At 52.4% G+C, this 27,048-nt stretch overlaps 1 protein-coding gene across 1 annotated transcript in view; it reads right to left on the bottom strand.

Annotated features, from left to right (window-relative positions):
- The window catches only part of LOC139230286 (proline-rich protein 12-like), an 84,843-nt gene that overhangs the window by 29,090 nt on the left and 28,705 nt on the right, over positions 1-27,048 (bottom strand). The window contains exons 2-4 of the mRNA XM_070862115.1: positions 8,407-8,519; positions 4,992-5,153; positions 18-3,559 (exon numbers count right to left, since the gene is read on the bottom strand). Coding sequence (XP_070718216.1) covers positions 18-3,559; positions 4,992-5,153; positions 8,407-8,519 — 3,817 coding nt within the window. The remainder of the gene's footprint in view (positions 1-17; positions 3,560-4,991; positions 5,154-8,406; positions 8,520-27,048) is intronic.

The following is a 27,048-nucleotide window of genomic DNA, read 5'->3' as shown; positions in this document are numbered from 1 at the left end:
TGAACACAAATCTTTACCTTGCTCTGTTTAACTTGCTTTTCCATTTTGAAGCCCTCGTTCTCATCCTCCGTGACCTTCTTACCCCGCCCCCTGCCGCGTCCTCTCTTTTTGGGGCCTTCTTGGGCCACGCCTTGAGGGGGCTCCAGGGGCCGGATTCTTGGCCGGCCTCTGGGCCTGGGGGGTCCCTTCTCTTTGGGCTTGGAGGCCCTCTTGGTTTTCTTCTTGCCCCCGTTGAGGTTGTTGCCGGCGCAGAAGTCGATGTCGGAGACGGGGCTGATGTTGGTGCGGGTCCTGCAGCTGGAGATGAGGTCGGGCAGCAGGTCGGGCAGCCGGCGGTTGTTGAGGCGGATGTCGGCCGGCACGTCCTCCTTCTCCTCGTCCTCGAACTCGTACTCCTGGGCGTAGGTCTTCTTGGGGGGCTGGGGCGGCGAGTCCTTCTTCTTCAGCAGGTGCAGGGAGGAGGTCTTGAGGAACTTCTTGGTCTTCATGGAGCAGAAGCTGGCCGTGGTCAGGGGGGACTTGATGTCGGCGGAGGTGGGGCCGTGGCCTTGCGGGGCCATGCCCAGGTGCTCGGCGGGCTCCAGCTCGGGCTTCATGGAGACCGAGTTCAGGTCGAGGTGGACGCTCTGCTGGCCACCGCCCGCCTCCGAGGTGCAGTAGCCCGAGAAGCTCTGGTTCGAGTGCATCATCTCGAAGCCGGACTTCAAGCCGCCGTTGCGGTCCATGGCCTGGCCGCCTTCGTCGCCGCATGACTGCTTGCTGTACTCCTCGTTGCCGCAGGGCGCGGAGCAGAACATGTCCTCCATGCCGGGGAAGAAGTTGCGCTCCTCGTCCTGCAGCAGGGAGTCTGGGAAGCAGATGGAGGTGAGGGGGACGAAACGCTGCTTGGAGCTCTGGGGGCTGGCCGAGCTGAACTGGTCCTTTTGCTCCAGCTGCTGCTGGGCCACCTGGCGGGAGGGCTCGGTCCCGTCCAGTTGCAGGGACTCGTTGGGCTCGGGCAGCAGGTGCTGTTGGGACTGCACCTGGCCGCCCTGGGCCAGGTGGCTCTCCAGGTGGAGGTCAGGCTCCAGGAACTCCTGCATCTCCTGGGACTGCATGCCCTCGGGCTGAGGGAGGCCCTCCATCGCCTCGGCCTGCAGCTGGCCCTGGAGCTGGGGGGAGGGGGGCTCGGGCTGGATCTGGTGGGAGTCCAGCAGGCGGGAGTCCAGGGAGGAGGGGTGGGAGCGGACCTCCATGGCCTGCGAGCGCACGTGGGCGGCCATCTGCTGGTTCTGCAGGTGGACCTCAAGAAGCTGCAGCTGGGGCGACTGGGCCTCGGAGTGCAGGCGCTGGGACTCCATCATGTGGACGTCCATGGGGGTGGGCACCTTGTGCTGCTGCATCTGGTTCTGGGTGTGGGTCAGCACCGACTGCAGGAGCTGCGACTGCTGGGCCGAGGGCTGGTGGGCCAGCTGCATCTCGGGCGAAGTGTCCAGCATCATCTGGGAGCCCTGCTGGCCCTGCAGGATGCCGTGGGTCTCCATCTGCGGGGGCTCGGGCCCCATGTGGTGGGAGCGGGAGCCCTGCTCGGGGGTCTTCTGCAGGAAGGCGTGGGCCTGGCCGATCTCCTTGCCGGCTGCCTCCAGGTGCGAGGTCTGGAGGTGGTCCACCGACTTCTTGATGTCCTGGGCCAGGCTGTCGAGGCTGTTGGGCTGGTGGCTGTAGTGGACCACCGAGGTCACCAGGGCCTCGGAGGGGGGCCGGCTGTGGCCGTACTCCTTCTGCCGCTCGGCCTTCTTCTTCTCCTTCAGGCCCTGCAGGGACATCTCCAGCACCTGGTTGTCCAGGCTGGAGTTGGTGCGGATGACGCTCTGCAGGTGGTAGCGCTCCTCGGACTTGGACATCTCGTAGACCAGGCTCTTGGAGGCTCGGTCCTCGCACTCGGCCAGGCCCTGGGAGGAGACCCGGGGCGGGCTCTGGGAGTCCAGCAGGTGCTGGATGAGGAAGTCCTCGTCCTCGGTCCGCTCGGACGACAGCAGGTCGGAGTCCGACTTGGCCTTGCCGTACGACGGCGCCCGCTCCAGCGGCGACTGGGAAGACTGGAAGCTCTGGGAGTGGGAGGACTGGATGAAGGAGGGCGAGAGGACCGACGACAGGTACTTCTGGGACTGGCCTGGAGAGGCCACGCTCTGGGAGCGGCTGCCCGTCGGGGACTGGAGGGGCCGGATTATCTGGGAGGGGCTGGACTCCGACAGGCTCTGGACGTGGCTGGCCGACGAGTAGACGATCGATTGGCCATGGCTCGACATGCCCGGGGAGTGGCCGGTGGCGTAGCTGAGGGAGGGGCTGGCGGAGGGCATGCCCTGGGAGTGGGCGGGGACATAGCTCTGGCCCTGGGTGACCGAGGGGTGGGGCTCCGACTGGACGCTGTAGCTCTGGATGGAGCCCACCGACGACAGGCCCTGCAGCTGGTCGGGCGAGTAGTTCTGGGCCTGGCTGACGCAGGTCTGCAGGCTCTGGGCCTGGCTGCCCGAGTAGCTCTGGGCCTTGCTGACGGTGGTCAGGTCCTGCGACTGGCTGGAGGCGAAGCCCTGCGACTGGGTGACGGAGGCCATGTTCTGGGCCTGGGTCACGCTGTAGCTCTGGGGCTGCTGGCTCATGGTCAGCAGGTTCTGGCTCTGGCCCGGGGAGTAGGCCTGGGGCTGGCTGGAGATGACCGAGCTGGGCTTGGGGGTGGAGGAGGAGTAGTTGTGGGACTGGCCGGTGGAGGAGATGCTTTGGCACTTGGGGGTGGCGGCCGAGCGCTGGGCCTGGCGCGAGGCCGAGTAGCTCTTGGACTTGGAGGAGGAGGAAGAGGAGGAGTAACCGGGCGACTGAATGATGGGCCGGTAGCTCTGAGAGTGCTCGGCCCGGGCCTGGGAGCTCTTCTGGCTGCCCTCGCTGCTGACTGGTGACTGCTCGCCCAGCGGGCTGCAGGACAGGCTCGAGTGCCGAGGCATCTGCTGGAAGCTGTGGCTGCCCCCGCAGCTCAGGTAGTGCTGCAGGGAGTGGTGAGAGGCGGGCAGTTGGGCCTGGGCGCTGGAGGGGCGCTGGTAGTGCTTGATGACGCTGTCCTGGCGGGGGATGGCCCGCTCGATGCCCGAGGCCGGGGAGGCCGAGAAGACCGAGGTGTTGTAGAGCTGGGAGGCCTGGTCCGAGGGCCCGAGCGGGGAGGAGAGCAGGTTGAACTGCGACTGCAGGTGGCGGGAGGCCGACTCCTGGGCCGTGCGGTAGGCCGAGCTCTGAGAGGGCAGCCCGGTGCCCAGCACGGCGCTACCCAGCCGGTCAAAGGTCAGCGAGGACGGCACGCTGGACTGCGAGGACTTGATGTGGAGCAGGGGGTCGTGGGGCGAGAGCAGGCCGTTGGAGCTGGGGCTGAAGGTGGCATCCTGAAGGGTCAGCGACGAGGTCACCGGGAAGCTCCGCCCACTGAAGGAGGCCGGGTGTTGGTAGGCCGAGAGGGCAGACGACGACGGGAAAGTCCCCGAGCCGGGAATGGCTCCAGAGATGAACAACTCAGCCGGTCCCGGGGTGTGCATGGCTACGGAGACAAGAGGAGAGAGATTATTTGACATAGAACGTACGGCACGGAAACAGGCCATTCGGCCCAACTGGTCTTGCGCCAGCCTCCTCCCACCCGTCACAGCATATCCTTCCATTTCTTTCTCTCTCGTGCACTTTATCCAGCTTTCCCGTAAAGGCATCGATACTATCCGCCTCAACTACTCCTTGTGCTTACAAGTTCCACATTCTCACCACTTTCGAGGTTCAAGAATACTAGAAATAGGAGCAGGTGTGGACCATTCGGCCCCTCGAGCCTGCTCCACCCTTCAATGAGACCATGGCCGATCTTCTACCTCAACTCTACCTACCGGCGCTATCCCCATATCCCAAATATGTATCAACCTCTGTCTTGAATAGGCTCAACGACTGATCATCCACCGCTCCCAGGGGTGGAGAAGTCCTAAGATTCACCACCCCGAGTGAAAAAGGATTTATTACTAACTCTCTTATATTTATGGCCCCTAGTTCTGGACTCCACCACAGGTGGAAACGACCTCTACGTCTGCCGTAAGCTTTCAACGAGCTCTCCAATTAATAAGTCCCACCCACCCCTGCTCTTTCCCCACAGCCCTGCAATTTTTTTCCTTTTCATGTAATAATCCAGTTCCCTTTTGAAAGTATCCATTGAATCTGCTTCTGCCGCCCTTTCAGGCAGCGTGTTCCAGATCACAACCAGCTAAAGATCCAGCCTCCAGAGAAGTCCTGCTACAACCGTACAGGGTATTGGTGAGGCCACACCTGGAGTACTGCGTGCAGTTTTGGTCTCCGTATTTAAGGAGGGATATACTTGAATCGGAGGCAGTTCAGAGAAGGTTCACTCGGTTGATTCCGGGGATGAGGGGGTGGACTTATGAGGAAAGGTTGAGTGGGTTGGGCCTCTACTCATTGGAATTCAGAAGAATGAGAGGTGATCTTATCGAAACGTATAAGATAATGAGGGGGCTCGAAAAGGTGGATGCAGAGAGGATGTTTCCACTGATGGGGGAGACTAGAACTAGGAGACATAGTCTCAGAATAAGGGGCCACCCATTTAAAACTGAGATGAGGAGAAATTTCTTCTCTCAGAGAGTTGTAAATCTGTGGAATTCTCTGCCCCAGAGAGCTGTGGAGGCTGGGTCATTGAATATGATTAAGGCGGAGATAGACAGATTTTTGAGCGATAAGGGAATAAAAGGTTATGGGGAGCGGGCGGGGAAGTGGAGCCGAGTCCATGATCAGATCAGCCACGATCTTACTGAATGGCGGAGCAGGCTCAAGGGGCCATATGGCCGACTCCTGCTCCTATTTCTTATGTTCTTAATAACCGGAGGAATGAGGGAAGAGCTGGGAGAGAGTGTTACTGCACAAAGGAGGGCTCCGTCCGACCTCTGTCGACCCAGCGCGCACGCGCCCTGCGACAGCTCACCCACCTGTCTGCCAGGACGGAGTTCGGAACTGAGAGAGGAGCGAGGAGGCAGAGGGGCCGGGCTGCGGAGCCCGCGATTCCAGAGCGGAGATGAGGTTCATGACGGAGGCATCCGGGGTACTGCTGCCAGCATGGTGAAGCCCCGTCTCAAACAGCCCCGACAGGCCTAAGAGAGAAACACAGGAAACAGCAGAAGTTTAGAAACTAAAACTTTATAAAGTGTTCCGAAGAAAAAAGAATTGCATTTTCAGAGCGCCGGTCACAACCTCACGATGCCCCAAAGCGCTGTACAGCCAATGAAGTACTTGTTGGGAGTGTGGTCACTGTTGTAATGTAGGAGACGCGCAAGCTAATTTGCGCACAGCAAGCTCCCACTGCAAAGTTCTGATGAAGACTCATCGAGAAACGTTAACTCTCTGTTTCTCTCTCCACAGATGCTGCCTGACCCGCTGAGATTCCCAGCACTTTCTGTTTTTATCCCACTGCAATATCATCGTGACCAGACAATCTATTTTTCATGCTGCTCCTCAAATTCTGCCCTCCTGAGCATCCCTGATTATAATCGCTCAACCATCGGTGGCCGTGCCTTCAGCTGCCTGGGTCCCAAGCTCAGGAACTCCCTCCCTAAACCTCTCCGCCTCTCTTTCCTCCATTTAAGACCCTCCTTAAAACCTAGCTCTTTGGTCACCTGCCGTAATTTCTTCTTGTGTGGCTCATTGTCAAATTTATCTGTTTTGTCGTTATAACACTGCTGTGAAGCGCCTTGGGACGTGTTACTACGTTAAGGGCGCTATATAAATACAAGTTGTTGATATAAGAACATAAGAATTAGGAACAGGAATAGGCCATCTAGCCCCTCGAGCCTGCTCCGCCATTCAACAAGATCATGGCTGATCTGGCCGTGGACTCAGCTCCACTTACCCGCCCGCTCCCCGTAACCCTTAATTCCCTTTTTGATTGAGGGATAAATATTGGCCCCAGGACACTGGGGAGAACTCCCCCTTGCTCTTCTCCGAAATAATGCCCGTGGGATCTTTTACATCCACCTGTGAGAGCAGGCGGGGCCTCGGTTTAACATCTCATCTGAAAGACGGCCCCTCCGACAGTGCGGCGCTCCCTCAGCCCTGCACTGGGAGTGTCGGCCTAGATTTTGTGCTCGAGTGGGACTTGAACCCACAACCTTCTGACCCGGAGGCGAGGGTGCTGCCCACTGAGCCACGGCTGACAACCAAGACGTCCCATTCTTCATCCATATCCCTCTCCACCCGGGACACCGTGAGTATTTAATTTGCTGGCACCAGCACGCTGAGGGCGAGTGAGGGGCCATAAAAACTTTATCACATTTAAGCAAATAGACGTCTTGTGAAATACTCTTACTTCACCATCTCAAAATTGCTCCCACTGCCAGTGACCTTAGAAACATAGAAAATAGCAGTAGTAGGCCATTCGGCCCATCGAGCCTGCCCCGCCATTCAATATGATCATGGCTGATCCTCCATCTCAACACCACATTCCTGCTTTTTCCCCATATCCCTTGATGTCTTTTGTTTCTAGAAATCTATCTATCTCCCTCTTAAATATATTCAGTGACTTGGCCTCCACAGCCTTCTGTGGTAGAGAATTCCACAGGTTCACCACCCTCTGAGTGAAAACATTTCTCCTCATCTCGGTCCTAAATTTCCTGCCCCGTATCCTGAGACTGTGTGACCCCTTGTTCTAGACTTCCCAGCCCCGGGGAAACAGCCTCCCCACATCCAGTCTGTCCAACCCCGTCAGAATTTTATACGTTTCAATGAGATCCCCTCTCATTCTTCTAAACTGTAGTGAATACAGGCCTAGTCGACCCAATCTCTCCTCATACGACAGTCCTGCCATGCCAGGAATCAGTCTGGTGAACCTTTGTTGCACTCCCTCTACAGCAAGTATATCCTTTCTTAGGTAAGGAGACCAAAACTGCACACAATACTCCAGGTGCGGTCTCACCAGAGCCCTGTATAACTGTAGTAAGACATCCTTGCTCCTGTACTCAAATCCTCTTGCAATGAAGGCCAACATATGATTTGCCACCTTGTAAGATGGCTGCAGCAATGATTAAATTGGGAAACTGTACGTCTTCGGCTAAGGCACCACTGATCAAGCGAGATTGACCATGTGGTTGCAGCCAAGCTAATTCAGGACATAACTATGAGGGTGGGAAAAGATAACCTTTGCTACAGAGTCAAGAACAAGTCCTTGGTTTGTTCACCAAGGTGAGACCACCCAAGACAAGGTAAGCCCGACCAGCACTAGGCTCTGGGCAGCCTATGAAGGGAGCCCTTTACACAATTTACTTTGTACAGGTTGTGCTAAATTGTATTGCACCAAGTATAACCATTGGCTCTGTGCAAGATTTAACTTTGGTTATGCAAATAAAAGCCTTCCCGACATTGTGTGTCTGTAATTCCCGGAGTCACGAACACTAATGTTGGGTGAAGGCATGCTCCTCTTTAACCACCAAGATTTCAGCGTCCCACACGCTCAAAATGGGCCTTCCAGACACAAACCCAATCACGGCACGGCAAAATCGATAATTGTTGGACGTCCCTCTCTGCTCAAATGGATGGCGGGCCAAATATTCGCGCCAACCCTGAAATCTGAAGTGAGAGCGTTGGGGTGTAGGGGATGGGCAAGGATCGTAGTTCCATTCCTGAGCGTCGCGGGGTCGTGGCGTGACTCACTGCTACCGCAGGGTCAATGGTTAATCCAGAAACTTAACTGGACCAGCCACATACATACCATAGCAACAAGAGCAGCTCAGAGGCTGGGTATTCTGCGGCGAGTGTCTCACCTCCTGACTCCCCAAAGCATCTCCGCCATCTCCAAGGCACAAGTCAGGAGTGTGATGGAATACTCTCCACTTGCCTGGATGAGTGCAGCTCCAGCAACACTCAAGAAGCTCGACACCATCCAGGACAAAGCAGCCCGCTTGATCGGCACCCCATCCACCACCTTCAACATTCACTCCCTCCACCACCGGCGCCCCCTGGCTGCAGTGTGCACCATCTACAAGATGCACTGCAGCAACTCGCCAAGGCTTCTTCGGCAGCAACTCCCAAACCCACGACCTCTACCCCCTAGACGGACAAGGGCAGCAGGCGCATAGGAACACCACCACCTCCACGTTCCCCTCCAAGTCACGCACCATCCTGATTTGGAAATATATCGGCCGTTCCTTCATCGTCGCTAGGTCAAACTCCTGGAACTCCCTCCCCAACAGCACTGTGGGAGCACCTTCACCACACGGACTGCAGCGGTTCAAGAAGACGGCTCACCACCACCTTCTCAAAGACGATTGGGGATGGGCAATAAATGCCGGCCTTGCCAGCGACGCCCACATCCCGAGAATGAATAAAAAATAAATACATGAGGTGCATACTCACCAGCTGGGTGATGGTTGGTTGCATAACCTTGGAGAGGATGGGGCGTTGCGTACGCCTGTCTATGTAGGATGTCCGTCTCCGGATGTGAACTGCGAGACCCTCCGTACACCAGACTAGACAAGAATGAAATGGGGGGGGGAAAAGAACAATTATTATGAGGTGCTTCAGCAAAGTATTATTGGCAGATCGGAAAAAATAAAAAATCTTGTAATTGGCCCCATCTCATGACCTCCCCACCACGCCCCATCCCCCGCGCCTCCTGGAGCGGAGCTGCCTCGATGTTCCAGGAGATTTCGTGTATCCAACAACCCCGCCAACTCCCGTGGCCATTGGTCGTCAGACTTGTCCATTCTCACACCGCCCCGCCTTCCCGCACCTGATTGGAGAGTGAACAGACTCGTCGTAAACCTGATTGACCGACCTTCAAGAATCATCCAATCAGGTTTAACTGGTCCATCTCCAATACCTTTATAACTAATAAACCAAAAATAGTGTCCAAAGACAACAAAAAAAAGACTTGCATTTGTATAGCGCCTTTCAAGAACGGCAGACGTCCCAAAGCGCTTTACAGTCAATGAAGTACTTTTTGAAGTGTAGTCACTGTTGTAATGTGGGAAACGTGGCAGCCAATTTGTGCACAGCAAACTCCCACAAACAGCAATGTGATAAAGCCAGATTATCTGTTTTTTTGTTATGTTGATTGAGGGATAAATATTGGCCCCAGGACACCAGGGATAACTCCCCCTGCTCTTCTTCGAAATAGTGCCATGGGATCTTTTACATCCACCCGAGAGAGCAGACGGGGCCTCGGTTTAACGTCTCATCCAAGAGACGGCACCTCCGACAGTGCGGCACTCCCTCAGCACTGCACTGGGAGTGTCGGCCTGGATTTATGTGCTCAGGTCCCTGGAGTGGGACTTGAACCCACAACCTTCTGACTGAGAGGCGAGAGTGCTGCCCACTGAGCCACGGCTGACACACAATATTTGTTTTTTTGTAAAGCCCCCGTGACTTTCCTCCGGGGTTTTTCTCACGGCAGCGTGCTGAAGATGAACCGACAATTTCGGGAGACTACAGGCCAATCCTGGAGGCTTGGGAACTCTGGCCTCTCGCGTCGCTCCGCACCCGGTCCGGCCTCACAATTTGAAAAACGCTCAGGGCTGATGGGGAGCCACCAGTGACGGAGAACGCTTGGGGGGGGGGGGGGGGGGGAAGAGCTGTACACGTTCTGACCTATTTCAGTGCCTGCAGTTCTTCTTGTGTTAATGACACAAAGCAGACTTGACACAGGGGACAGTTTAACTGGGCTGAATGCCTCCAACAATGCATTATCGATCAGCTCATACTAGACAGGATCATTTGCTTCAGTGCCAGTATTAGATTCACTTAGTGTCCATTTCTCATCCCTTTGGTTTTGTTCTGTTCTCTAAGTTGACCAGTTGGCACGGTGCCTGGTCATATTCCATATTGGCGCCCCATCATGCCATGTGGGTCAAGTCCCACTCCAGAGACTTGAGCCCATGATCCAGGCTGACACTCCCAGCGCAGTGCTGAGGGAGCGCTGCACTGTCGGAGGTGCCGTCTTTCGGATGAGACGTTAAACCGAGGCCCCGTCTGCTCTCTCAGGTGGATGTGAAAGATCCCACGGCCACTATTTCGAAGAGCAGTGGAGTTATCCCCGATGTCTTGGGGTCGATATTTATCCCTCAATCAACATAACAAAAAAAACAGATTATCTGGGTCATTATCACATTGCTGTTTGTGGGAAGCTTGCTGTGCGCAAATTGTCTGCCGCATTTCCCACAGTACAACAGTGACTACACTCCAAAAGTACTTCATTGGCTGTAAAGCGCTTTGAGACGACCTGAAGTTGTGAAAGGCACGATACTGAAACAAGTTTTTCTTTAGGTCCCCTAATCTGAGAAAGGACGTTCTTGCTATTGAGGGAGTGCAGCGAAGGTTCACCAGACTGATTCCCGGGACGGCAGGACTGACAGAAGAAAGACTGGATCGGCTAGGCTTATATTCACTGAAATTTAGAAGAATGAGAGGGGATCTCATTGAAACATACAAAATTCTTACAGGGCTTGACAGGGTAGATGCAGGGAGGATGTTTCCCCCGGGCTGGGGAGTCTAGAACCAGGGGTCACAGTCTCAGGATAAGGGGTCGGCCATTTAGGACTGAGATGAGGAGAAATTTCTTCACTCAGAGGGTGGTGAATCTTTGGAATTCTCTACCCCAGAGGGATGTGGAGGCTCAGTCTTTGAGTATATTCAAGACAGAGATCGATAGATTTTTGGGTATTAAGGAAATCAAGGGATATGGGGATCGGGCAGGAAAGTGGAGCTGAGGTCGAAGGTCAACCAGGATCTTATTGAATGGCGGAGCAGGCTCAAGGACCGAATGGCCGACTCCTGCTCCTAATTCTTATGTTCTTCATTGGGATTAGTTGCCTCAAATTCGGGGTTGGGGGAGTGGCTTTGAATCAGCCGGGGTACCTGATCCTACTCAAGATCCAGTGGCAGCAGATGGTTGTGGCCAGCGAAAGGAGGAAGCAAGACATACATTTGTATTTTGCCTTATGGCGCATCTTAAGAGATGCTTTAGTGAGTCCAGTGAACTCCTTGAACGGTTAAGTCGATAAATGAGGTTGGAGCGCAGTGTACACACACACAATTTTAAGAAAATAAGAATTAGGAGCAGGAGTCGGCCATTCGGCCCCTCGAGCCTGCTCCGCCATTCGATAAGATCGTGGCTGATCTGATCATGGACTCAGCTCCACTTCCCCACCCGCTCCCCATAACCCTCGACTCCCTTATTGTTCAAAAATCTGTTTATCTCCGCCTTAAATATATTCTCAGGAGCAAGAGTCCCACCAACCGAGTCAAGCCGATAATATGCAAAGACTTCCCATGGATTGCTATTCCCTCTTGGCTCTCTAATGTGTCTCTTCCCCGCCCCTCTACGATCCTCTCTTAAGTCTTAACTAAAGGGGATGGAGTATAAATGTAGGGAAGTCCTACTACAATTATACAGGATATTGGTGAGGCCACACCTGGAGTATTGTGTACAGTTTTGCTCTCCTCATTTAAAGGAGGGATATACTTGCATTGGAGGCAGTTCAGAGATGGTTCACGCGGTTGATTCCTGAGATGAAGGGGTTGACTTATGAAGAAAGGTTGAGCAGGTTGGGCCTGTACCCATTGGAGTTTAGAAGAATGAGAGGTGATCTTATTGAAACATATAAGATACTGAGGGGGCTCGACAAGGTAGATGCAGGGAGGATGTTTCCTCTCATGGGGCAATCTAGAACTAAGGAGCATAGTTTCACAATAAGGGGCCGCCCATTTAAAACTGAGATGAGGAGGAATTTCTTCTCTCAGAGGGTCGTGAATCTGTGGAATTCTCTGCCCCAGAGAGCTGTGGAGGCTGGGTCATTGAATATATTTAAGGTGGAGACAGACAGATTTTTGAGCGATAAGGGAGTAAAGGGTTATGGGGAGCGGGCAGGGAAGTGGAGTTGAGGCCAAGATCAGATCAGCCGTGATCTTATTGAATGGCGGAGCAGGCTCGAGGAGCCAAATGGTCGACTCCTGCTCCTATTTTTTATGTAACTCCCACTCACCTCTCTAATTTGTCTCTCCTCTCTAACTCTCTGCTGTCCACGCTCCTCAATCCTGCACTTCTGCCTTTACGCCACTGACTCTCGGCCCCATTGCTCCGCGCTCCAACTGGGCTATATTTAGCAAGCTCCCACACACAGCAATGTGATAATGACCCAGATAATCTGTTTTTTTGTTATGTTGATTGAGGGATAAATATTGGCCCCAGGACACCGGGGATAACTGCCCTGCTCTTCTTCACAATAGCGCCATGGGATCTTTTACGCCCACCTGAGAGAGCAGACGGGGCCTCGATTTATTGTCTCATCCAAAAGACGGCACCTCCGACAGTGCTCCCTCAGTACTGCCCTGGAAGTGTCACCCTGAATTTTTGTGCTCAAGTCCCTGGAGTGGGACTTGATCCCACGACCTTCTGACTCAGAGGCGAGAGTGCTGCCCACTGAGCCACGGCTGACACCTTTCAGATCTTCAGGATATCCCAAAACATTTCACAGCCGATGGAGTGTGATCACTGCTAAGTCGGGTCAGGCAACAGACAAGTTGGGCAGCAAGATCACCAAACAGCGAAGAGATAACTGGCCAGCTAATACACTGTTTTAGGTTAAGGGAATAAACATTGGCCAGGACCCTGGGAGAACTCCCCTCCGTTCTTCCTCAAGTAGAACCATGGGGCCTTTTCACCGCGCCAGTACTGGGGGGTGAAAAGACACTGGAGACTCCATTCACATAGAAACATAGAAAATAGGTGTAGGAGTAGGCCATTCGTCCCTTCGAGTCTGCACCACCATTCAATATGATCATGGCTGTTCGTGCAACATCAGTACCCCATTCCAGCTTTCTCTCCATACCCCTTGATCCCTTTAACCATAAGGGCCACATCTAACTCCCTTTTGAATATATCTTAACGAACTGGCCTCAACAACTTTCTGTGGTAGAGAATTCCACATGCTCAAATTTTGATGGCGTGAAGAATCACGGACAAAATAGGAAGCAAAGAAAAAAATTGCAGGGATACGGGGAAAGTGCGGGGGGGAGTGGGACTGATTGGATTGTTCTGCGAAAGATCAGGCACAGACTCGAAGGGCCGAATGGCCTCCTTCTGTGCTGTAATATTCCGTGACTAGATGCTAATTTGAAATAAAAACTCAAGTTACATGTGAGAAACAGCCAATACAACTATCGCAAGAAATTAAACACAGATTGATGCTGTATGCTTAGACCCCCGACCCCCCGCCTCCCCCCCCCCCAAATTGCTGGTCTTTGATAGTTCAGAAGACGTGCATTTATGTAGTGCCCTTCACAACCTCGGGATTCACAACCTTGTATCAGTATCAAGCCTCTCACAACTTCAGAATGTCCCAAAGCATTTTCCCACAAATATCAATGTGATAATGACCAGAAAACCTGTTTTTTTTTAAATTAAGTGACATTGGTTGAGGGATAAATATTGGCCAGGACACCGGGGAGAACTCCCCTACTCCTCGTCGAAATAGTGCCATTTTAAAAAGAAAGACTTAAGATTTATACAGTGCCTTTCACGACCACCGAACGTCCTAAAGTCTCTTTTCAGCCAACGAAGTGTAGTCACTGCAGTAATGTAGGAAATGAGGCAATCAATATGCTCACAGCAAGCTCCCACAAACAGCAATGTGATAACGACCAGATAATCCGTGTTTTTATTTCCCCAAAAGTCTTGTTGGTTGAAAGATAAATATTGGCCCCAGGACACCGGGGATAACTCCCCCTGCTCTTCTCCGAAATAGCGCCGTGGGATCTTTTACGTCCACCTGAGAGAGCAGACGGGGCCTCGGTTTAACGTCTCATCCGAAAGACGGCACCTCCGACAGTGCGGCACTCCCTCAGCACAGCACTGGGAGCGTCGGCCTAGAATACCTGCTCAAGTCTCTGGAGTTGGACTTGAACCGGTGACCTTTCCTAATGGAATAGTGTGGCACTCATCCAGGGAAGGCCCCATCTTGCCCTGCTCCCCTGCCTGGGCTCAACGCCACGCAGAGTGCAGGACCCAGAGAAGGTGGCCTGATCCTTGCACGAGTCCATCTGCCACAACATTGGCAAACTGCGGCTGACTGTGGCTCAGCTCCAATATTCGGGTTGGGTCTGTACTGCAGGCGAGAACAGTGATCCGCACAGGCTAGAGAAATGATTATTGGTGATATCAGCAGACAAACGCTCAACAGATCGCTGAATTCTCGCCTCGCATTTGTACCAGAGCAGCTGCAGCAACTCAAGACTTATAGAATCATAGAATTTTACAGCACGGAAGGAGGCCATTTCGGCCCAGCGTGTCCGCGCTGGCCGACCAAGAGCTACCCGGTCTAATCCCACTTTCCAGCTCTCGGTCCGTAGCCCTGTAGGTTACGGCACTTCAAGTGCACATCCAAGTACTTTTTAAATGTGGTGAGGGTTTCTGCCTCTACCACCCTTTCAGGCAGTGAGTTCCAGACCCCCACCACCCTCTGGGTGAAAACATTTCCCCTCAAATTCTCTCTAAACCGCCTACCAATACTTTAAATCTATGCCCCCTGGTTGACCTCTCTGCTAAGGGAAATAGGTCCTTCCTATCCACTCTATCTAGGCCCCTTATAATTGTATACACCTCAATAAGGTCTCCCCTCAGCCTCCTCTGTTGCACAGAAAACAACCCCGGCCCACCCAACCCTTCCTCACAGCTAAAGTTCTCCAGTCCAGGCAACATCCTCGTACATGTCCTCTGTGCCTTCTCTGCACTGTGCGATCAATCCATTATGCCTCCCCCTAACACCAGCAGTGAAGTGTCTGCTGTCTCTGGACTATCTCCCAGCAATAGGTAACCCCCTTGACGTCACGGTCTTGAACTCTGCCCCGTGTACACAGCAGTTTGCACGTTGAGTTAATCATTGCCGAGCCCACCAATGGCTGAGCGATGAACGACCGGCTTATTCAGCCGGCCTGCTGGATTCGATCCGCTGCGCTGAACTGCGTCGGCTCAGCGGGTACAGCAACCAGCCTCAGTACCCGGGCTACGGAGGAATTGGGTGAGGGGTGGATGGAAATCTGCCGCGGGTCCCACGAGCCTTGCTGTCTCGGGGACATTGAATAAGGATAGGATCGGGCTGGGCGTTCATGCTCCCAATGGTCCAGTGAATGGTCAGTAAAGAAAAGGAACTTGCATTTATATAGCGCCTTTCACAACCTCAGGACACAAGAACATAAGAATTGGGAGCAGGAGTCGGCCATTCGGCCCCTCGAGCCCGCTCCACCATTCAAAAAGATCACGGCTGATCTTCGACCTCAACTCCACTTTCCAGCACTGTCCCCATAATCCCTCGATTTCCTTAATGTCCAAAACTCTATCGATCTCTGTCTTGAATGTACTGGTGTGCCGTCCGCAATCCGGAAACCTCGGGACCGAGGCCGTTCCAGATTCCGGGATTTTGGAGCGTCTTTGCCTGGGCTGCGGTATGTAGAGGAGGGGAGGGGGTTGAGCGGCCGAGGGGAGGGGAGGGGGTGTAGGGCAGGCTGAAGTAAGGAGTGGGGGGGGGGTTGTTGAGCGGCTGAGGTGGGGAAGTCCAGATTTCGGAACATTTTCTGGTTTCAGGACGACCCCGCCACAGATCAGCCCGATGTCTGGATTCCGGAACATTCCAGATTTCGGACGCTCAACCCATACTCAAAGACTGAGCCTTCACAGCCCTCTGGGGCAGAGAATTCCAAAGATTCACCACCCTCTGAGTGAAGAAATTTCTCCTCATCTCAGTCTTAAATGGCCGACCCCTTATCCTGAGACTGTGACCCCTGGTTCTAGACTCCCCAAGCCCATCCTCCCTGCATCTACCCTGTCAAGCCCTGTAAGAATTTTATATACTTCAGTGAGATCACCTCTCGTTCTTCTTAACTCTGGAGAATATCGTCCTAGTCTCCTTAATCTCTCTTCATTGGCCAATGCTCACATCCCAGGAATCAGTCTGGTGAACCTTCATTGCAATCCCTCCATGGCAAGTGTATCCTTCTTAGCTAACGAGACCAGAACTGTGCACACTACTCCAGGTGTGGTCTCACCAGGGCCCTGTATAATTGCAGTAAGACATCTTTGCTCTTATACTCAAATTCTCTTGTAATAAAGGCCAACATACCATTTGCTTTCTTAAATTGCTTGCTGTATCTGGGAGTCCCTGGCCCAAGACCGCCCTCAGTGGAGGAAGAGCATCCGGGAGGGCGCTGAGCACCTCGAGTGTTGTCGCCGAGAGCATGCAGAAACTAAGCGCAGGCAGCGGAAGGAGTGTGCGGCAAACTAGTCCCACCCTCCCCTTCCCTCAACCAATGTCTGTCCCACCTGTGACAGAGACTGTAATTCCCGTATTGGACTGTTCAGTCACCCGAGAACTCACTTTTAGAGTGGAAGCAAGTCTTCTGATGGGGCTGGACAGACTGTGGATGCGGGGAGGATGTTTTCCCCTGGCTGGGAAGTCTAGAACAAGGGGTCACAGTCTCAGGATACGGGGTAGGAAATTTAGGACCGAGATGAGGAGAAATTTTTTCACTCAGAGGGTGGTGAACCTGTGGAATTCTCTACCACAAAAGGCTGTGGAGGCCAAGTCACTGAAGAGGGAGACAGATAGATTTCTAGACACAAAAGATATCAAAGGGTATGGGGAAAAAGCGGGAATATGGTGTTGAGATAGAGGATCAGCCATGATCATATTGAATGGCGGTGCAGGCTCGAGGGGCCGAATGGGCTACTACCACTCCTATTTTCTATGTTTCCTCGATTTCGAGGGACTGCCTATGATGATGCTGTAATATAGGAATTGCAGCAGCCAAGTTGCACACAAGCAAAGCCCCACAAACAACAATGTGATAATGACCAGAAATCTGTATTTTTAGTGATGGTGGTTGAGGGATAAATATTGGCCGCGACACCGGGTACATCTCCCCTGTTCACTAGTTTACACATTTGACAAGATACCAGCTGGCTGGGATATCTGTGGAAGAGTGCCAGAGCAAGGATCAGTGTCTTCAGAACAGGAACAAATTTGGCAAAGAATAAAGCCCAGATGATCTTTCAGTAGTCACACCCCAGGCAGGCATTAATTCACTTCATAAGAGTACCAGTTGCTCAATTCTCCGGGAACGAGCATGGAATTTATAACCCAAAGTGTAGGTCACTTCAAAAACACCGCCAACCGAGTCAGCTGACCTCAACAAGGCCACCTGATTCGCCCGAGTCACAAGGTCGTGGGGTTCTAGTCCCACTCCACGGACTTGAAGCACAAAATACATACGGACATAAGAACATAAGAATTAGGAACAGGAGTAGGCCATCTAGCCCCTCGAGCCTGCTCCGCCATTCAACAAGATCATGGCCGATCTGGCCGTGGACTCAGCTCCACTTACCCGCCCGCTCCCCAGAACCCTTTATTCCCTTATTGGTTAAAAATCTATCTATCTGTGATTCGAATACATTCAATGAGCTAGCCTCAACTGCTTCCTTGGGCAGAGAATTCCACAGATTCACAACCCTCTGGGAGAAGAAATTCCTTTTCAACTCGGTTTTAAATTGGCTCCTCCGTATTTTGAGGCTGTGCCCCCTAGTTCTAGTCTCCCCGACCAGTGGAAACAACCTCTCTGCCTCGATTTTGTCTATCCCTTTCATTATTTTAAATGTTTCTATAAGATCACCCCTCATCCTTCTGAACTCCAACGAGTAAAGACCCAGTCTACTCAATCTATCATCATAAGGTAACCCCCTCATCTCTGGAATCAGCCTAGTGAATCGTCTCTGTACCCCCTCCAAAGCTAGTATATCCTTCCTTAAGTAAGGTGACCAAAGAGAAATGCAATTCTGTCTTTCTTTGTACATTTGGCTGCAGCAACCTGGGTTACCCGGGAACTTTTGAGCACATAAATCTAGGCCGACACTACAACGTAGTGCTGAGGGAGTGCTGCACTGTTGGAGGAGCTGTCTTTCGGATGAGACCTCGAGCTGGAAAGTGGGATTAGGCTGGATAGCCTCTTGTTGGCCGGCACGGACACGATGGGCTGAAATGGCCTCCTTCTGTGCTGTAAACTTCTATGAGACATTAAACCGAGGCCCCGTCTGCTCTCTCAGTAAAAGATCCCACGGCACTATTTTGAAGAAGAGCAGGGGAGTTCTCCCCGGTATCCTGGACCAATATTTATCCCTCAATCAACATAACAAAAAAAAAACAGATTATCTGGTCATTATCACATTGCTGTTTGTGGGAGCTTGTTGTGTGCCGCATTTCCCACATTACAACAGTGACTACACTCCAAAAAAAAAATGTACTTCATTGGCTGTAAAGCGCTTTGAGACATCCAGTGGTCGTGAAAGGCGCTATATAAATGCAAGTCTTTCTTTTGGGGAGGGAGCATTAGCTGCTGCTCTCCATACGGTGATCCCACACGCAGGTGAGGTGACTCCAGCTGAAGGCAAGAACGGGCGAGGAAGTCTTCCACAGTCGAATAGCCTGCAGACATTCAAAGTCGAGGCTCGCGTGTGAATAACGGCCAAGGGCAAGCCGGGGTCAGAGGTGAATGGTGCCTCCTGAAGTGTGCATCAGCGAGAGAATCATCGCCTGCAGAGGGCGGAGTTAATCTGGCAACACGTGTGCAAAGTGAAAACGTTGCATCCCAAACACATCAACTTCTTCGCACACAACGAATTACTTGGTTGCAGGTCCGCGCAGAAGCCGGTTTGCGCAGAGCAAGATCCCACAAGCATCATCATCATCATAGGCGGTCCCTCGAAGCGAGGATGACTTGCTTCCACGCCGAAAAGGGATGAGTTCACAGGTGTTGCAATGAAGGCTCTAATATTACGGATCCCGAACTACATCCTGAAGGGTGGAAGATGCCTGTGGGTGGATTTTTTTAACGTGGGGTGACCGTTGTACACCAGCCACCACACGGGCTCGACAGAGTCAGGTCTTGGTCCAGTGGCAAGGGTTAACCAGGACGACTGGAGACCAGCTCTGCTGCACGGGCCTAGTGCGCGCACACATCGCACAGTGTGGGCTGGGCCCGTGCTGCCCCTGGGCCCTTGCCTCTTTTGGGCCCCGAACTCGCGCCTCTCCTGGGCCCCGATCACGTCCCTCTACGAACTCTCGCCGTTCCTTCGCCCCGACCTCGCCGTAGCTGCCCGCACTGCAGTCAGCCGTCGCCCTCCTGCAGCAGCACGCGCTGCTCCCTCCAATGGCCCCGGCCTGCTGGTGGTCTTCCAGGCCAGGACTGCGCCGATTTCCGGGGAAAATCCCACAAGCAGCGGTGCGATGAACAACTAAGGAGTCAGTTTTGCTGGTGTGGGCTGAAGGAGGCACATAAACCAGGCCACCTTTGAATAGCAACATGAAAAGAAAGACTTGCATTTATATAGCGTCTTTCACGACCACCGGACGTCCCAAAGCGCTTTACAGCCGATGAAGTACTTTTGAAGTCTGGTCACTGTTGTAATGTGGGAAGCGCGGCAGCCAATTTGCTCACAGCAAGCTCCCACACACAGCAATGTGATAATGACCAGATAATCTGTTTTTGTTATGTTGACTGAGGGATAAATATTGGCCCCAGGACACCGGGGGGTAACCCCTCTGCTCTTCTTCGAAATAGTGCCATGGGATCTTTTACCTCCACCTGAGAGGGCAGACGAGGGGCTCGGTTTAACGGCTCATCGGAAAGACGGCACCTCCGACAGTGCAGCACTCCCTCAGCACTGCACTGGGAGTGTCAGACTAGATTTATGAGCTCAAGGTGCTGGAGTGGGGTTTGAACCCACAACCCTCTGACTCCAGAGGCGAGTGTGCTGCCCACTGAGCCACGACTGACACACACGGGATCTAAAACATCCACAGCCACCATCTAACAGGGGCCATGGTCTCGGTTTAACGTCTCATCGGAAGTACAGCACCGCCAGCAATGCCCGGCAGTGTCAGCCGAGGTTATGGAGTGTGAAGCCACAACCTTCGGACTCCGGCAAGAGCTGAGCCAACACTTGTAAGACATCCTTTCCCCACGCACGTTATTCTGCCTCCAACTGCCCTTGCATCTCTCTGCTCACCTTTCCAACTGCCTCCTGCCTCCCTAATTTCCCTTGGTAACTTCCGTTACCCGTTCAGCTATGCTCCCTCCGATCCTTGGTTATTCCCCCCTGCCTTTCAGCTACCCCCTAACTCCGTTACTTCCCCTACGCATATTCTACTTTCTCTCTTACTCTCCTGCCCCTCTGCCACTCTGAGATTCTCTGCCGCTCTCTCCCGCCCCTCCGTCGCGCTCTCCCGCCTCTCTGTGATCCTATGCCACTCTCTCCTGCCTCTCTGCGATCCCCTGCCACTCTCTCCTGCCTTTCCGTCACTTTCTCTGCAATTTCCTCACACAACTCCACTGCTCCGTGGTCTAACCGGGTTATTTTTAGCCGGGAGCTGAAATATAACCCCACAGGTAGTTGTATTTGCTTAATAAACTCACCAAGCAGCCGCTAATCTGGTCCCTGACCCATAGACACACGCTTGCAACATCTGTGCAACAACAAATTACTTCCACATTATTAGCCCGGTCGCAAGCAATGCGTTTGCCTGCGTCCGTCTGCTCATCTGTCTGCATTGCTGCGTCTGTCTGTCTGTCTGCGTGTGTGTCTGTAAAGTGCCTCTGTAGATCCCTCAGGGGTAAAACAAGAGAGTTTATATTTGAACGAATATTCATTCAGGGCTTCCCAAAGGGGCCAGTGGGAGAAGGCACTTTCTCCCACTGAGGCCTGGACTTATAATCCAGAGACGCAAGTTCAAATCCCACCACGGCAGCTGGGGAATTTAAATTAAATTATTTAAATAAATTGGAAATAAAAAGCTTGCGTCAGTAATAGTGACCATGTTGTTAAAAACCCATCTGGTTCACTAATGTGCCTTTAGGGAAGGAAATCTGCTGCCCTTACCCGGTCTGGCCGATATGTGACTCCAGACCCCCAGCAATGTGGTTGACTCTTAACTGCCCCTCTGAAATGGCCCAGCGAGACACTCAGTTGTACCAAAGCCGCTACGACAAAGTCAGCACTGTGGGGGCACCTTCACCACACGGGACTGCAGCGGTTCAAGAAGGCGACTCACCACCACCTTCTCAAGGGGCAATTAGGGATGGGCAATAAATGCCGGCCTTGCCAGCGTTTAATTCTTGGTCAGTGCTTAGACTAGCCCCTGCAGACTAAAGAGGAGCACACAAGCACAATTGCGAGTGTTGACGATCACCACCCTGTCGGGCCCAGCTAGAACATGTCCATTTTTGATCTGGCTCAGCCTGTGATGGCTTCCACAGTTGATCAGCTACAAGAGGTCAGCGGTTGGGTATTCCGTGGCGGGTGTCTCACCTCCCGACTCCCCCAAAGCCTTTCCATCCTCGACAAAAGGTACCAGTCAGGAGTGTGAGGGAACACTCTCCACTTGCCTGGATGAGTGCAGCTCCAACAACACTCAGGAAGCTCGACACCATCCAGGACAAAGCAGCCCGCTTGATCGGCACCCCGTCCACCACCTTCAACACTCACTCCCTCCACCACCGGCGCCCCCTGGCTGCAGTGTGTACCATCTACAAGATGCACTGCAGCAACTCGCCAAGGCTTCTTCGGCAGCACCTCCCAAACCCGCGACCTCTACCCCCTAGAAGAACAAGGGCAACAGGCGCATGGGAACACCACCACCTCCACGTTCCCCTCCAAGTCACACATCATCCTGACTTGGAAATATATCGGCCGTTCCTTCACCGTCGCTGGGTCAAAATCCTGGAACTCCCTCCCTAACAGCACTGTGGGAGCACCTTCACCACACGGACTGCAGCGGTTCAAGAAGGCGGCTCACCACCACCTTCTCGAGGGGCAATTAGGGATGGGCAATAAATGCTGGCCTTGCCAACGACACCCACATCCCAGGAATGCATAAAAAAAGCGTTCAAGCACTCAAGCTTGCACATGAAGATATAGATGACGTACTGGAGCAGGAACTGGTTCCAGAAGGGGGAAAATTATTTATCTATATTACAAATCATCCATCTGCGAGCACTGCTAGTATAAATTGCTGTGTCCACATTTATAACACAAACGACCTATGTAAATGGGTCACGCTGTAATTTGAACTCCCACCAGTGGTGGTGCTGTAGTGCCTCAGTTTAACATCTCCCTGTTCCTCAGCCTGGACTTCAGAGATACTCCTGTGCTCCAATACTTCCCATATTGTTCCAAGTTTTACATTTCATTATAAATAACATTTAAAAAGTGTTAAATACAAATGAGAACCTAATGTTTCAAAAGGAGAGAGAGAGAGAGAGGGAGAAAGAGAGAGAGAGAGAGGGAGAAAGAGAGAGAGAGAGAGGGAGAAAGAGAGAGAGAGAGGGGGAGAAAGAGAGAGAGGGGGAGAAAGAGAGAGAGGGGGAGAAAGAGAGAGAGGGGGAGAAAGAGAGAGAGGGGGAGAAAGAGAGAGAGGGGGAGAAAGAGAGAGAGGGGGAGAAAGAGAGAGAGGGGGAGAAAGAGAGAGAGGGGGAGAAAGAGAGAGAGGGGGAGAAAGAGAGAGAGGGGGAGAAAGAGAGAGAGGGGGAGAAAGAGAGAGAGGGGGAGAAAGAGAGAGAGGGGGAGAAAGAGAGAGAGGGGGAGAAAGAGAGAGAGGGGGAGAAAGAGAGAGAGGGGGAGAAAGAGAGAGAGGGGGAGAAAGAGAGAGAGGGGGAGAAAGAGAGAGAGGGGGAGAAAGAGAGAGAGGGGGAGAAAGAGAGTGAGGGGGAGAAAGAGAGAGGGGGAGAAAGAGAGAGAGGGGGAGAAAGAGAGAGAGGGGGAGAAAGAGAGAGAGGGGGAGAAAGAGAGAGAGGGGGAGAAAGAGAGAGAGGGGGAGAAAGAGAGAGAGGGGGAGAAAGAGAGAGAGGGGGAGAAAGAGAGAGAGGGGGAGAAAGAGAGAGAGGGGGAGAAAGAGAGAGAGGGGGAGAAAGAGAGAGAGGGGGAGAAAGAGAGAGAGGGGGAGAAAGAGAGAGAGGGGGAGAAAGAGAGAGAGGGGGAGAAAGAGAGAGAGGGGGAGAAAGAGAGAGAGGGGGAGAAAGAGAGAGAGGGGGAGAAAGAGAGAGAGGGGGAGAAAGAGAGAGAGGGGAGAAAGAGAGAGAGGGGGAGAAGGAAGGAGAGAGAGGGGGGAGAAGAGGAGAGGGGGAGAAGAGAGAGAGAGGGGAGAGAGAGAGAGGGGGAGAAAGAAGAGAGAGGGGGGAGGGAAGACTTTGCATTTAGCTCCATGACCACACAGATCAAGCTCTTTACAGCCAATGAAGTACTTTTGGAGTATAGTCACTGCTGTAATGTGGGAAACGCTGCAGCCAAATTGCGCACAGCAAGCTCCCACAAACAGCAATATGATAATGATCGGATAATCTGTTTTTTGATTGAGGGATAAATATTGGCCAGGACCCCAGGGAGAACTCCCCTGCTCTCGAGTGCACATCCTGTGACATAACTGGTGACAGGATATTGTACAACCCCCACAAACCCAGCCCGACTCCTACTTTTGCCAACTTTACTTGGGTGCATTCCTGGAGGTTTCATCACATGATTTTCCCCTCCCCGCCTCGAACTGCCCCACCCCCACACACCCGCCATTGATCTATCCTTCAGGCGACACGGCCTTCTCACAGCCAATTGGAATGCGAACATACTTTTTGTTAACTAACTTAATTAATCTTCACTGTTCATGAAAGAGCCTTTTTTGCCCCAAACTCTCAATATTTTTATAACTAATAAATGAGTGTGTTGGGTATGTTCTTCTCTCCTGGCTTACTGGCAGTTCTTGGAGACTCCAGGACATTCTAGAGGTGGAGAATTGAAAAGTAGCAAAGTTATGCTAACCCCGTATCGAATCTTGGTTAGACCACATTTAGAGTACAGGTTGAACCTCCCTTATCCAGAACTCCCTTATCCGGAAGCATCCCTCATCCGGAACCAGTCCCGGCCACCAGGTGGCGCATGCGCAGAACTCCGACACAAGCAAATTAAAGTCCTTCCTCGCTGCTGACTCCCGCAATCGCTGGCCTGACCCCGCGATCCTCTGTGACCCCATAATCTCTCTGCCACACTCCAGCCCCAAGCCATCCCCTTGCTCAGTTCCCTGTACCATCCAATTTAACGTGACCATCCCTCGTCCGGAAAAATCCCTGATCCGGAACAGGCCAGGTCCCGAGGGTTCCGGATAAGGGGAGGTTCAACCTGTACTTATAAATCTCCTCCCTGGCCTGGCGATAATGAAGCTAAATTGCGATATAAATTGCAATATATTGTTGTTCTGCACCCTCTCCCCACTGCTGCCTCGCAGTTCATTGGCTCAATCAGCACAGACCAGTGATAAGAACATAAGAAATAGGAGCAGGAGTAGGCCATATGGCCCCTCGAGCCTGCTCCGCCATTCAATAAGATCATGGCTGATCCAACAGACAGGTAGCCCTACACAGGGCGACGGCAGCGAAGAGTGACGTCATCAAGGTCCAGGTCGGTGATTGAAGCATGGGCAGATACAGCAGGAGCGGCGAGAGACTGTGGAGGGATGTGATCGGGGGCCCAGGAAAGGCGTGAGTTCAGGGCCAGGGACCCAGGGGCAGCACGGGCCAGCCCACACTGCGATATGTGTGTGCACTAGGTCCGTGCAGCAGAGCTGGTCTCCAGTCGCCTTGGTTAATCCTCGCCACTGGACCAAGACCTGGCTCTGTCAAGCCCGTGTGGTGGCTGGTGTGCAACGGTCACCATGCGTTTAAAAAAAAATCCACCCACAGGCATCTTCCACCCTTCAAGAATTTAGTTCTGGATCTGGAATATTGAAACACCTGTGAACTCATTCCTTTTTGGCATGGAAGCAAGTCATCTGCGCTTCGAGGGACTGCCTATGATGATGATGATGATGATGATGGTTGATCTGATCATGGACTCAGCTCCACTTCCCTGCCCGCTCCCCATAACCCCTTATCGGTTAAGAAACTGTCTATTTCTGTCTTAAATTTATTCAATGTCCCTGCTTCCACAGCTCTCTGAGGCAGCGAATTCCACAGATTCACAACCCTCAGAAGAAATTTCTCCTCATCTCAATTCTAAATGGGCGGTCCCTTATTCTAAGATCGTGCCCTCTAGTTCTAGTCTTCCCCATCAGTGTAAACATCCTCTCTGCATCCACCTTGTCAAGCCCCCTCATAACCTTATACGTTTCGATAAGATCACCTCTCATTCTTCTGAATTCCAATGAGTAGAGGCCCAACCTACTCAACCTTTCCTCATAAGTCAACCCCTCATTCCCAGGATGAACCTTCTCTGAACTGCCTCCACAGCAAGTATATCCTTTCGTAAATATGGAAACCAAAACTGCACGTAGTATTCCAGGTGTGGCCTCACCAATACCCTGTACAGCTGTAACAAGACTTCCCTGCTGTTATACTCCATCCCCTTTGCAATAAAGGCCAAGATACTATTGGTCTTCCTGATCACTTGCTGTACCTGCATACTATCCTTTCATGTTTCATGCACAAGTACCCCCAGGTCTCGCTGTACTGCAGCACTTTGCAATCTTTTTCTATTTAAGTAATAACTTGCTCTTTGATTTTCTTTCTGCCAAAGTGCATGACCTCACACTTTCCAACATTATACTCCATCTGCCAAATTCTTGCCCACTCACTTAGCCTGTCTCTGTCCTCCTGTAGCCTCTTTATGTCCTCCTCATACATTACCCTTCCTCCAATCTTTGTATCATCATCAAACTTGGCTACGTTACACTCAGTCCCCTCTTGCAAGTCGTTTATATAGACTGTAAATAGTAGACGGAACCTTGATGCTTCCTGCTGGGTGACTGAGCAATTGGAGGGGGTGGGGCCAAAAGGATGTCTCCTCAATGGTTGGCCTGGAAGCTTTCTTCACTTATTCGTGAGTCAAGTCTTAAAGAACTTACATTTACACAGCAGCTCAGCAACATCTCAAGACCCTTTTAAAAAAAAAAATGTATTCATGGGATGTGGGCATCGCTGGCAAGGCCAGCAATTATTGCCCATCCCTAAGGAGGTTGGGCCTCTACTCATTGGAATTCAGAAGAAGAATGAGAGATGATCTTATCGAAACGTATAAGGTTATGAGGGGGCTTGACAAGGTGAATGCAGAGAGGATGTTTCCACTGATAGGGGAGACTAGAACTAGAGGGCATGATCTTAGAATAAGGGGCCACCCATTTAAAACTGATGAGGAGAAATTTCTTCTCTGAGGGTTGTAAATCTGTGGAATTCGCTGCCTCAGAGAGCTGTGGAAGCTGGGTCATTGAATAAATTTAAGACCGATAAGAGGATAAGGGGTTACGGGGAGTGGGTGGGAAGGTGGAACTGAGTCCATGATCAGATCAGCCATGATCTTATTAAATGGCGGAGCAGGCTGGAGGGGCCGTATGGCCTACTCCTGCTCCTATTTCTTATGTTCTTATGTAAAACCGATTGTGGCCTTGTTTTGTTAAAAGTGTCGTCCGATGACCTGTAGATACCTCAGATTCACCGTGTTGCAACCAGGGTCAACTCCCTGCGCTGGGTCGAGTTGCCACAGCCCTCCAGGATTGTCCAGGTCACGAAGCCTCCAGGAATATGGCCAACCAGAGTTGGGAGCTCTAGGGCTGGGCTTCACTATACACAATCAAGGGGTATGGCGAGAAAGCAGGAATGGGGTACTGAAGTTGCATGTTCAGCCATGAACTCATTGAATGGCGGTGCAGGCTAGAAGGGCCGAATGGCCTACACCTGCACCTATTTTCTATGTTTCTATGTTTCAATTGAGGAAGAGTGCAACCCTGGCTCCAATGTATTTTGCTCGCGTGTGATCTGCGTCATCGCCCAGCTTAACATTTACGTCAATCACTCTCTGGAAATGGGCATCACTGGTAAGGCCAGGAATTTATTGCCACTCCCTGGTTGCCACGAGGGATCGGTGGCGGTGTGAACCGCCTTCTTGACCCGCCGGGAACGCGGATTTTGTTTCAACGGAGC

This window comes from Pristiophorus japonicus, chromosome 19, assembly GCF_044704955.1.
Source record: "Pristiophorus japonicus isolate sPriJap1 chromosome 19, sPriJap1.hap1, whole genome shotgun sequence".
NCBI classification, from domain to species: Eukaryota; Metazoa; Chordata; class Chondrichthyes; family Pristiophoridae; genus Pristiophorus; species Pristiophorus japonicus.
This window is presented reverse-complemented; position numbering and strand designations above follow the sequence as displayed.